Below are 13,247 nucleotides of genomic sequence, written 5' to 3'. Positions count from 1 at the left end.
TAACACAAAATTTCGAACACATTTAACTGACTTTTAGAGGTATTCCATAATGTTCATTCAGGCTGTGTGATCTAAATGCAAAATTCTAAATTTGTTTGTTACGCCACAACTTGACGTCTCTTGAGAGAAAACATTCAGGATCAAGAAAGTTAGCAGAATGGGTGAGAATTAACAAACTACATAAAACCCCCAAAAACATGACAATTGCGCTGAACTTAACTGTCAAAGAAAACTCCCTGGAAGATCAGCTGTATAGCAAACATCAGCATTACAACTTTATAGCAAAACAAAAGTCCCTAGAATAATTTTAAATTTTATTGCTTTATCAAGAATTTTCGGAAGCATTTCCTCAGAAATAAGGGCAACCAGCCTCCCCACCTTTTTTGCCTCTGCCATCTTGGCAGCTTAATCCTTTTAAGATACAAAGAGACATTAGATGAAAGGAAAATGCTACAATGTTTGATAATGTGAATATTTAAGTTAACGGTTTTTAAACACGGAGAGAAAATGCATTTGCAAGCCTTTTTAAAAGGTTATGATAGGAAAAGGAAAAATGCTTTAACAGTTCTGCAACAACAAAAATGTTCATGAATCGTAGCAAATTACTTGATAAATTCATCCTCAGGGTTACACTTTCTCTAACTTGAAAAAGCAGAATACTTCTACTGTTACAGATTATGGCCAAACAAATGGCTCTTGGGTGAGCAATAATGCTGCGATTAATTAGAACACCCTAAAATAGAAGGATTTGTATGTGGATACTCGAGAACACGATGTAGTCACACGTTGATGCTAAGTGAGCTAAACGGTGTTCTTTCATAATTCCTAAGGGTGTTCGTCAATAAACCAGTACGTTAATTCCATTAACTGCTTTATGGCTTCAACTAAACCTGCAAAAAAATATAATTCTAATACGATATAAAATACAAAAAACTTTTTCCAAGTAACAAATTGAAGGTGGCGATTAGGGGTCCTGTTGAAAAACTAGATGAAGTTGCTTCTTCACGTATGGGGACGAGCTAGCAAGTCGAAGGGAAAAATAAATTTAAGCGATATCAAGAAAGCTTTCTGCCACCTTTACTTGCTGCCTACGATTTAGAATGGTGGGGTGCCTTTTTCCGATTGATCAAATTTTGGATTAAAAATCATAATCAATAAACGTCTCTGATCTTGAATAGGACGAATGTTGTACATGTGATCAAAAGAGTTTAACAAAATGCAAACTGGAATATAAGAGATGGTCATAATAAGCGGCTATCAAAGGGCATGTATCGTCAACCTGATTGGCTTATGCAATACAGCCATCTTTTTTGTTTAGTACAAAACATGAAATAGAGGATGAATCCATGAATCAGAGACGAAAAGTCAAGAAACAATGGAATTCCACTCCAGAAATTTTTGTTCTGTTAGCCAACTGCTAACACGACATGTGCCCTCTAAAGCTAAATACATATAGGGAATTGCTACATTCAGCTGCTTGTTGTTCTTGTAGATGGTTTGGCATTATCATATCTACTGCTTAATTCTTAAACTTAATAATAAAGATTTAGCAACCATCTCCTAACACAACTGATTGTTTAATATCAGTAGAATCAAAACATTGATGTCAACAAAATAATTACACTATCATACAATCCAAAACCAAACTGCAATATACGGTTTCTTTTATGGATACCGACTAGATCAAAGTCTTTGACAACAGGTCAATTTCTATTGAGTGGTTAAATTCTTGCTTGCAATCGAAAACTACAATAGTTTGTCAGTAAACGCAACCGTACAAACAGTAATTTCAAAGACCATTAAATCACTCAAATCGACGAGGTGACATTCGCCAAGTGCTGTTTTGAGTTTACTTTAAACGAAAAACATCTCAAGTGTCTCTTGAGCAATCCCTGAAATGGTCTTGAAATAATGACGTGGGGAATTTTTCTCCGCAATTCTCACATTTTACTGTTCCGCTATCCATATAGCTTTGGTAGTCGGGATCCTCCTCCACATCACGTGCACCTGGCGAGCGCATCCTGTCAACACCTTCTGTATGCCTTTGGTTCTGTTCTCGAAGTCGACGATCCTTTTGTGCTTGATGTGTTAAGCGATCTGGAGCTGAATCCAGATAAAATGTAGGACTGCCATCAGCAACTACCTGTTGCCTTGGTTGAAACTGGTTGCCTGCCCACGGTGTGCTTTGCCATGGCTCCTAAAACAGAATAATTATTTTGCCATCAAACAATGCTCTCGTACTTGGGAAGAAGGAGTGGCAAAAGGACCTGGAAGTGGTAATGCCTTGCCACAAGTCACAGTACTGCCAAATAATCACAAGCATTGCTGTAAGTTGAAAAACATGCTCAATATTCATCTATGGTCCCTTTTAGGCAACCGTACAAACAAAATTACACTGAAACCTGTCTAGCAGGCACCTTTGGGGCTCAGGGTCAATTTAGAGGTGTCTGCCTTGCAAAACTGGCAAATTATCTGTGCAGGGGAGGTGTAACACAGGATCTATTGTTGAGAAAGGTCTCTTGGAGGCTAGTTTTTTAATCAAATCTAAAAACTACAAAAAATCAACTGCGAATCGCAGCGGAAAAAAGACACAAGGTCATCAAGTTTCCACAATGACTGTCATTTACAATTTGACTTAATTTTAGATACCTCAATGGTAATACAATACAGAAAACGAATATGAACACAATTAAAGAGGAACAATAATATACAATACATAGGGGCCAAAAACACAAGACATAAGCTGTTACAACTACTGGGTATTAATCTGAATCTGTTCCGAATTTAGGATGAGTCGAATTGTTTTCTATATAATCATTTTATTCGATTCTTGTCTAAGCTAGAACTTCCAGAAAAGAGTAGATTACGAAGAGAAATATACCCAAAATATTTAAATCTGGAATGTCTTCAAAATGGTCAAAAAAGTTAATTTCAAAGACAACTCCAAGGAACAAATGAGCTTAAACGCATACACAAGAAAATAACATTTTTAATTTCATTTAGAAATTTTAGCAACTTCAAAATACCTGATGTTGCTGATCCATCCCTCGACGAGACTGGGTCAACGGTCGTTGCTGTTGCTGCTGTTTTTGTAGCTGTTGTTGCTGTAGCTGTCTTTGTAGCTGCTGCTGCTGCTGCTGCAAACGTTGCTGCTGCTCTTGCTAGAATACGCATTATGAAAAAATAATTAGTTCATAAACCCCGCTATTGCTTTGACATGACATATGTGACCAAAATAGGAGTAGTCCGTACTTTGTGAATGCAAACAACTAGCAGCCAGACTTTACACGATTACACAAGTAAAGGTTATATTATATGGCTATCCTGGCCGATTAAGGATGGCGACTGCCTGCCGCTACCCCCTAAAATCTTCAAGGCAAACAGTAAACCACCCATCTACACCACTGTCTGCCTTGTACCCTATTAAAGCTGAGAAAAAATAGCTGGATCAGGCTTGGTATACAAACTTTTAAATTGTCCCATAGATTCCCTTAATTTAGGCCCAATGACTTATTTTATTTATTCTTAGATTAGACGTGTAAACACGAACATTTTCATTCAGTTACTTTTACTCCATGTAAAACGTGGTATTGGAAACGTTAAACCGATTTAACTGTATACCGATTAAAGGCTGCTGAACAGATAACTAAAGGGAATATGGAAAAGACTAAATGACGCTTCCGGCAGTTATTGAAAAAAAATCATTGAAGACAGTTCTTAAGTTACCTTCACACTTTTTGGGAAGCAAGGGAATTTGGATGCATGTGACATCCTATTTTACACTGTCAAGAAGGTCAGCAGTCACATTTCAGATGTTGGTTTAGAAAAATGGATATAAAATTCAATACTCAGAAACACAAATGACAGCATTCTGCATTTTTGAATGCCGTACCATTTCCCTTGAGCCAATAGTTAGTGCTTTTATTCATACATCAAAGTATGATATATTGCGTGTAACTGTCTTAGCAAAACTTAAGTGAGCAAAACTTAATAAAACAAGGACCACAACATACCTCTTTTTGCCTGAATGTAAGAGCACGAAGTTGCTGTTCCAACTAGATAAACAAATAAAAAAGATAACTCATACACTTATTCATTTTCCCACTTTTTGCTGAGGATACAAAAAACATTGTATATGTGGCTAACATTCAAACATTTCATCTAGTCTCTAAGTGACATTGAAATAGTGTTTATTTAACATAGTAGTCTTAGTCTGAAGTTTATTGCATGCCCAAAACTTGTATCAAAACTCTTTTAGCCAAGTCTTCTTTATGTGCTTAAACTATGTTTTAAAAGCCTATATCAGGATTAGATCTTCTCATATATCAGTCACTTGAGTAAGGGGCACCAGATTAAAATTGAAGAACGAATTACATTCATCCAGATAGGGAAAAAAATTAAATAGCATTGTAATAAAACAAGTAAAACAAAAATTGATAACTAAATTTTTCATAATTTTCGTCCTGTTTCCAGTTTTAAAGTACATTTTTCAAATACCTCTTCAACTTTATTTTTAGTCTCCTTGTTTTCTTTGACAAGTTGATTTCTTTCAACCATGTAGCTTTTTATATCTTCCTCATAATTTTGGATCTAAAATAGTAGTAAAGTTATGAGATAATCATTGGCCAAGCAGGTAAAAAAAACTTGAAAAATAGTTAACAAATACCAATTGCCTGGACAGATGTGGCAAATCATAACTTGCAACCTACTTGAACTATACATAATGGCCAAGCGTGTGACAATAAAAAATGGAATCATTTTTATTTCATAGTATGGACAACACCAGAAATCGCAGAGCTATTTCTTACTCACCACTTGTTGCATTAATGATGTTTCAGATTCCATCACTTCAAACTGCTGCAGCTTCTTTTGCAGTATATCAACTTCTGCATGATCTTGATTCACACTGTCAACTCTATCTTGCATTAATTTTAGAATTGCTTCAGATTCTTCTTTGCTTTCCTCAAGCTCTTTGATTCTTTTCTTTTCTTCAAGCAGTTCTTGTCTCACCCTAACAACTGTTGCATTGATGTTTTCATTCTCTAATGAAATTGCATTGCATGCCTCTTCCATCTCTGATACTCTTTTCTGTCAAAAAGCAATTAAAGAATCCTATTAAAAAACGTTTCCTCTTCTCATCACCTTACTCCTCATCATGCCCTCAGCATTGAAATTTATCTGAAAGTCCAAACACTTATAAATAAAAGATAATTTGGCCAAGATAAAGCCAAAAGATTAGCACATTCACTGTTTTGGTCCCTGGTTTACCAAACTACACTCTAAAATGTGTTCATTTGCAAAATGAAGCAAAATGAAAACTGACACAAAATTAACATACAAATATACAGTGGCAGCACTAGGGTCATTTTGAAAATGCAAAGGATAGTTGTATTCCATTGCTTTAACAGGACAATGTAAAAAGCTGTGATATTTGCAGCATTTCTATTTAAATGTATCTACATGCCTAGCGTTTAAGCTTTAGAAAAAAATGTTAAACTAATAATGCCAAACTCAATTACACAGAGGGCTTAAATCCAAAATACACTTTAGGTTGCATGCTGAACAGGAAAAACATTTCTTGACCACATTATATAAACACAATAATATAAAATGATCTCTCAGGCCAGATATAATCACAGGCCACGCCAGATGTGGCCGGCAGGCCTTGAGCACAGAATAGGAATTAGGCAGAAGGGTAACTCTCGTCGGTTCCTTTGTTGTTTTTGAAGCCTGAGTCAACAATAGAATTCCTTAATTCCCCTTTAACCTCGATTTCATTAGATGAACTTAGCCATGACAAATTGTCATTCATTAATCAGATATAAACGAATTATGATACATAATTGAATTTGTTCACTATCATGGGGCATTTGGTCTCAGATAAAGTTGTCTACTTTCATTCTTTTTAAAATTTCCCCGACAGATACACGCTAAGCCTCGTATAAGTTAACGCATGCGCAAGTTTTTTCAGGCTTCACCTGATAGGCAGGAGTTCCCCTTCTGCCTAATTCCTATTCTGTGCCTTGAGTTTCACACATATGGATAAGAGGCTCCCTGCCACCTTCCCCAATCCATTGAATGCTAGTTGATAAGTTAAAACAAAAGTTAAAACCCTTGTTAGTAGACAATTTGTAGTAGATTTATAACATACCAACAATGCTTTCTCATTGAACTCTTTTTGGTGCAGTAGCTTTTTTAGTGCTTCTTGATCATCTTGCATCAAATCTATTTCTGCATCATCGAGGCTGCCCCTGGCACTTGAACTGCAAGAAACTCCTGAATCTGTCTGAATTCCAGTTGACTGTAATTCACAAACAGTTTGTACATCAGTATCTTTTAGTGATCCCCTTCTACTTGCATTCCTACTTGCATTCAAGCTGCTACATCTACTAGTTTCTCGACTAGCACTGGCACTGGCACTGGCACTCTTATTTCCTTCTTTGCCCCCAATGGCAACTGCCCCAACATCATCATTTTCTCCAGACTCGACAGGCTGCCGATTTGTCTTGTCAAGATCTGTCATGATAGTTTCCATAAGTGAACTGTTTTTTTCCCTGAGGTGCTTCACATAGTTCTCATATGACCTTAATTTGCTTTTTAAACTGGCACACTCTTGCCGTTGTTCTAGAATACTCCTTGCAAGATGATCAACATCGTCTTTGGGTTTTGAATCACTTAGCATTGATTCGTAGTGCTCTAGAAGTGAACTTTTCAAATCAAGCTCCTGTCTCAATGCTTTGACCATTTTTTCCAAATTATCGTTTTCCTAGGAAAGAAGAAATAAACCATAGTTCTGAGAAAACTTGACACATTACATGATTAGTCAACACCTTTAATAGACTTATAAACTTACCCAAATCACAAAGCTGATTTAATGACACAAAAGGAATTCTCAGGTAGATACTCATACTCTGAAATGACAACAGGTAGATACTCATATCTCATTTGATTCCTTATCAAATAAGGTGACTTGATTTCGTATCTTGGTGCATAGGTCTTTACTTGATCTTACAAGTAATAAATTTTCATACAGGCTTTTTTGATCCAAATCTTTTCACCAAGAATTGGGCCAAATCTTGTAGAATGGTTTATTGGGGTGCACACCAAAGAATGTAAAGGATAGTAACACATTTTAGCCAAAATAATGGGGATAACCATAATTTCACAGGAATGACCATGAACATCAGTGAAAATACTCAAAAGCTAATTTGCCAATATGTTTGTTATATTTCACAGATATTGGAAAAAGGTATGTAATTATTAATAGCTTGACAGTTAAAATATATATTATATATAAACATTACTACATAAAAAAACACAGACATCAAAAGGGCTACTCTGAAGAAGAGGATGCGCAAATGAAACCAAACATTATGCAAAACAACAACAACAAGCACCAATAAGCAACCTGATAAACGAAAGCAAATCAGAACATCAAAAGCTAACAAAACAACACAAATGACAAGAACAACAACAACAAAAGCTATTACAGCAAAAGAAACCATTAAAGCTACTCGATGCAAACATCAATGATACGACAAACAATCACAAATTAAACAAAAACAACAGCAACATTCTGCATAGAATTTTAATTGAAATATTAATTGATTAAGGCAATAACCTTTCCAAACTTATTCAGTTGCTCTGATGATGGCCAGATAAAGGTCAAAACTAGTTAGCACTGATCAGAAAGCATATATCGCAGTAATACTTGCAATGCTCATAAAACCAAACTACTAACTAGCCTATATCAGTCCATACTACAGAATGTGGTATAGATATCCACAGATTGATCAAGATAGCACAACAGGAGGAGAGGTACATTCATTGCAAACCTGAGGACATACTTTCCCTGATTAAAATGTACTTCAGATATAACACACTTAATCTGTTGGCCTCTAAAAGTATGCATATAACCCGATTATACTGCAATTCTAACCATGAATATTAACACCAAGCCTTTCATGTCTAAAACCAGCAGCAAGGAAAAAACTCAACTTATGTGCTTTTGGCACACTGTAAAAGCTCTATTAATCCCCGTCTCTCTCAAATGGGGTAAACATGTGCATTTAGTGGGTCTCTTGACAGGTCCGATGCTAATAAGACTGTGTGCATTAAATACAGCCCATGTAAAGACTTACTTGTGCGCCTAAGAAGTCAGTTGAATTTGTTTAGAAGATGTCCCAGGATTGTCAATTGATCCTGGTGATTCTGATAAAGATGAGGACCTTATAGTGATTAATTAGACTTTTGAAGCTGCTAGCAAAGTTTTCTGACAAAATTTGTATGACTCATGTTGCATTTTTAAAACATGTTTTACTTCAAATTTTTGATAAGCCCCCTCCCTTCTCTCTAATAAGCCTTCCCGCTGAAAAAACAAGCCCCTGAGGGCATTTACAGTATATTCTTTTTAGATAACATAACCTAACATTTTATAAGAGAGACAAAGGTTAAAAATGATACACAAGTTTCTTAAGGCTTGGAAATTTTCAGTGCTCTTGTTTCTTAAGTATTTTTTTACTTTAATGTCATTAATTTTTCTTGAAATCCCAAGTGCAACTATTTCAAGATAAAGAGATATTTTTTGAGTATTTTATTTGGTATTGAAGTTGGTATTAGTGAGAAATTTGATAAATTTCTAGTGTTGGTGTCCAAAGTTTTTCAAAAGTCGATTGCTTCTCAATCCTTTTCCTTTCAAAACTGAAGCTTGTCGACTTTCTCGAAACTCCCATTATGTTTTGTCTTTTGTGACACATCGGAAAAAAACCAGTGACTCATGAAATGAAGGCTAAGTGAAAAAGAGGCAATGACGTCTTAAAGGAAGGGGAATTTGCTGGCTACGGGGATTTCCCTTTCCACATTTAAGAAGAGGAAATTTTTTGGTTTAGGTTTGAAACATGAGTAGTTTGGCAGCCTTAAACAAAATAAGCACAATATAAAATACCTAGCAAGTCAAGCAAGTTTGACGAGGCTTAGCTTTTTGTTCGTACCTGCACCAGCTCAACGGCTTTCAGATCACCTCCCGACTTCTTTTGTAATATTTTCATCAAAGTAACGTTTTTGGACGATAATGTATCCACCAACTGTTGGATAGACGATGGTAAGTAAAATGGCGAGCCTTTAACTACGTTCGAGGCGCTTTTGTCAGTAAGGCCTTTTCCTCCCTTGCTTGATGTCAATCTATAAAGATCTTGTTGATACTGGGCAGCCATTCTTTCTGCCCTCGCTAATCCTGTTTCGTAGTTATAGGACCGTTCTTTTAGCCTCTCAACTTCGTCTTTCAAGAGCTGGCAGTGTTTCGCTAACCTTTTTGCAGCTAAAATGGGTTGGTGATGCTTTCTTTCACGGTCGATCAGCACGCGAATAACACCTCGCAGTTGTGCTTCCTTCCCAACTTTATTCTCCTGCCTTTGGGCTGCTTTTTTGGGAACAGCTGAAGAAACGCTTTCCGACATTTCTTACACGAGACCTGAAAATCTGCCGTATGCTTTGGGATGATAACTGCGACGAAATTTTCTTCTAACAATATTTTAAAAGCGAGTTTCTTAGTATTATCAAGCCTTTTAACATAAACTGCCATAAGACCCAATTAGGCCGGAATCAATGTGATGCTTCCCAAAGTAGCTATCCTGCGTCCACGATATCTTCCTATTGTGAGTTCCTGGTAACCTGCATCTGATACAAAATGGTAGTTATTTTGCTCACGAATTCACTTTAATTAACTTTTTCCGTACATACGGATTCAATTTGAACGAAAAGTCTGCGCGCTCTCCTTTATGTGCAACGGGTTTCTACCTATTGACTCAAATAAAGCAATGACGTCACATACATTCCCTTTCGATTTGCGCCCTTTGTCACATGGAAAGGGAGGACTTTCCCCAGTCTCCGAATGAGTAAAAAGGGGGGAAATGGGGCCTGTTTTCATAATCCTGCCTAACTGGGATTCCATTGCTGCCCAATTTAGACAACCGTCCACTTTCAAATTTCCGTTAAAATAAGGTACTCCTCAGGGCAGGATATATTTTGAATAATTTTTATGGCTGCACATTTGTAAAATTTTTGAAAATTTGGTTGTTGCCTTTTGAAAATTTTTATGGCTTCACCTATCAAACTAACTGTATGTGAAATTATTGAATTATACCTGCTCTCACCCAAGCTCTACCAGGGCTGGCGAAACGGGGGGCGGAACGGGGGGCCCCCGCTTTTCTGCAGAGCTAAAGCAAAATTTTAGGCAGAAGCGGCAATAAATGTAGTATGATTTTGTAAGTAACTTTGCCTAGTATTCTCTTAAATGTGTCCTTAGCTTTACCTTGGTTGCTATGTCTTTACCATAAAAGACATACCGTAATGCCTCGAGCAAGGGCCCCCCTCAAATAAGCGCCCCCCTCAAATAAGCGCCCATCCTAGACGTAAAATTATTGAATAAGCGCCCCCCGGATAAGCGCTCACCTCTCGAATAAGCTCCCATTCTTCAACCTTCAGAAACGGTCGCTTATTCAAATTTTCGTCGACAACATAACTGGAAGGCAATTCACCAAGAAAGATTGAATGACCAACACAGTTTGTTTCAGTTTTCATTCTCATTTTTCGCCTTTCCATCATAATAACATGCTTCAATTGAAAACACATTCATTTTTTTAGTCACTTCCAAATCTATTTTTTAAATAAGCGCCCCCTCGATTAAGCGCCCCCTCGAATAAGCGCCCATCCTGGAGCCTCAAAAGTTAGATAAGCACCCGGGCGCTTATTCGAGGCATTACGGTACATAAAATTCAATATGGAAATTAGATCGAAGAAATCGGTCATTGTCTAAGTTTTACAACGAGTAGCAGCATGGCTTAGCAAATAGATCGAGAAACCCAGTCGAGAATAACTTGGTGCCAGCACAAATTGACGGAGTTTCGGTTTTTCCATTGCCTAAATTTGGCACACAAGGTCTATTTGTTAATGAAAACTTTCTCACAAACATTACAAAAAGAGAGAAATCAGCTGTTGAAGAAAAAGAAACAGCTGGAAAGATCTTTTCTGTGGATATGAGAAATAAAGTATGGGCAGAAAGTTTTGTATTAGCCATAGTATCATCAATAAAACTTCAGAGTTTGATCGTTTGGATAATCCATTCCTACTAAGAAAGAGAAAGAATTGACGCAATTATAAATTCTATTTAAACTCATTTTGACAAGCCCAGTTTGAAGGTATTTCTAATTTTTGTCAAAGCACTTCATTTCCGAAAAATTTAAGATCAGATGTTACAAAAGTTATATCTTAAATGTACAAAATTGCTTAACTTTTTATTTTTAGTTGATAGTTCTTCTGTTGATATTTCAACGTTAATGTTTTTAATTAATCCGTGTTTCATTTATTTTTCTCCCCCATCTTATTTCGGGTACTTTTAAAATCTAAAAAAAAGTTTCATTACAAGCTATATGATAGTGGTTATTCTAAAATTTTGCAAAACTTTTCTATTTCAAGTCAGCATCACAATAGACGCGACTATGCGTCACCTTCAGTCAAAATTCATTTTAGATACAGTTTCTGGCCATCCCTAAGGCACCATAGTTCGAAAATTTTCCTAAGTCCTTTCAAGACTTTGATATTTTGGCCCCTCCACTTTCAAATAAGTTTCGCCAGCCCTGTTTACAAGATATTTTGACAAGGAAAAGTGGTCCAGGTTTAGACAAGTTTTCGAGAACAAAAATCTCAAAGGAGAAGATGAAGAACAAATCAAGCTAGATAGATTCTAGATACTAAATTCGATAAAACTTTGGAGAAATTTCATAGATATGATAATTGATGATAATTGATGCTGCTATGCTCTCGCTTTCAATTTTGTAAAGCTCTTTTATGAGCTTTATGTGTCTACTAGTAGATGCTGCAATTTTACTTGTTCACTATCAAATCTCCTTTTTTAGTTTTATAACTGCAAAAAAGTTGAGCTGATCACTGCACAAAAATTGAGTTTATCACTGCACAATTACGATTTTTCATTGCAATAATTGGTTAACACTGCACGTCAAAATAAACCCTGCTACAGGAACTTTTCAAACACTCTATCCCCGACAAAGAGAAAAGAGAGTATCGACTTTTCCTGAAAATTCTCGACTATTTTTGTCCGGGATTGTAGCATCCTTCTATTTCAATGAACAAAAGCTTGACCCCGTCTGATTTCCTTAGAGATAACTATGATATTCATCCCGTCTCGGCTTACCGGGAAGACATCGGGACTTTAAGTCTTACAGCCAAGACAGGACACTACTCTCAATGAAAATAGAAGCAGGCGGGATATCCCAGCAAGAAGGAATGACATTGTTAGAAAATGTGCTTTGTTCTAAGCAGGGCTCTTTTTAACAGCGTTTTAGTAGTGACTTTTATCAAATAAAACAATTGTTAATGTATACAGACTTATAAAAATTCCTAACGGAACATAAATGCCACAACTTATTCTGTTACGATTTGTAAGCACGAAAATTTAGGTTCAAGGTTTACTACAACTCCTAGTAGTCTTGTAATCAAGCCTATACTCAAGCTGTTGGCCTAGGACATTACTGCTGGTGTTAGAATTCTCGGTTTTCCAATCTTTGTAACTGAGCAAAAGCAGCCCTGGACAAAGCATCAGTAACGAAAATGAGGCTTAAAAATTCCCTCATCAAGGGTTTGCAAGCCAGTGCTTCCACTTTTAGATACGATATTGCCTTGTAATCTTGGTAATATTTCCCTAAATCTCCTTTCTTTAACATGAAACTTCTTTCCAATTTCCTCTCACGATTCATAACCAGGGGCATCGCCAAAGGGGGGACAGTTTGTTGACACATTAAGGGTTTTTGCTGGGCAAAAGAAACAATTTCCGTACTCACCTTGTAACCTTTTTGCAACAATTGTAACATGTTAACATTTCTGTAGTAGTCGAACTTTTAAAGTATGTCACTAGATATATTTTAACCACACCCTTAAAGAATGAGACACGCCCTTTTTGCTAGCAAAAATCATTTTTAACTCCTTCCAAAAACCTTTTTTTTGCTTAACCCCTGAAAATAGCTTTAAATTGGCAAGTAATATCCCCTGACGCTTCATAGCTACCCAATTAACAATCATCTTTGTTAATTTATACAAATTATGCTGTAATATTTCACACTGAAATTTATGTAAGTATCACGAAAAGAAAAGCAATTGGTTTTTGGATGACCAAACAATAGCCTAAAAAGGGAAAAACTTAATAAAAATCACTTGAGTCGGAAGTCTATTGATAA

General features: G+C 36.3%; 1 protein-coding gene across 1 annotated transcript; it reads right to left on the bottom strand.

The window, feature by feature from the left end:
* Window positions 1–437: 437 nt before the first annotated feature.
* Window positions 438–9,821, bottom strand: LOC135689966 (uncharacterized). Its single transcript, XM_065207336.2, has 7 exons — window positions 8,991–9,821; window positions 6,152–6,766; window positions 4,813–5,088; window positions 4,498–4,590; window positions 4,014–4,055; window positions 3,027–3,161; window positions 438–2,197 (listed from the first exon to the last, which is right to left on the bottom strand). The coding sequence occupies exons 1-7, from the start codon at window positions 9,453–9,455 to the stop codon at window positions 1,871–1,873; spliced, it is 1,953 nt and encodes a 650-aa protein (XP_065063408.2). The 5' UTR covers window positions 9,456–9,821; the 3' UTR covers window positions 438–1,870.
* Between the last annotated feature and the right edge of the window lie 3,426 nt (window positions 9,822–13,247).

The sequence above is a fragment of the Rhopilema esculentum genome, chromosome 5 (genome assembly GCF_057945365.1).
Source record: "Rhopilema esculentum isolate cy_ngs chromosome 5, ASM5794536v1, whole genome shotgun sequence".
Taxonomy (NCBI): domain Eukaryota; kingdom Metazoa; phylum Cnidaria; class Scyphozoa; order Rhizostomeae; family Rhizostomatidae; genus Rhopilema; species Rhopilema esculentum.
This window is presented reverse-complemented; position numbering and strand designations above follow the sequence as displayed.

Coding starts and splice junctions, on each gene's coding strand:
- LOC135689966 (XM_065207336.2), bottom strand. CDS start 9,455: ATGTCGGAAAGCGTTTCTTCAGCTGTTCCCAAAAAAGCAGCCCAAAGG. Junction 5,089..6,151: donor TCAATGAGAAAGCATTGTTG/GTATGTTATAAA, acceptor GCTTTTTGACAG/AAAAGAGTATCAGAGATGGA. Junction 4,591..4,812: donor CATCATTAATGCAACAAGTG/GTGAGTAAGAAA, acceptor CTACTATTTTAG/ATCCAAAATTATGAGGAAGA.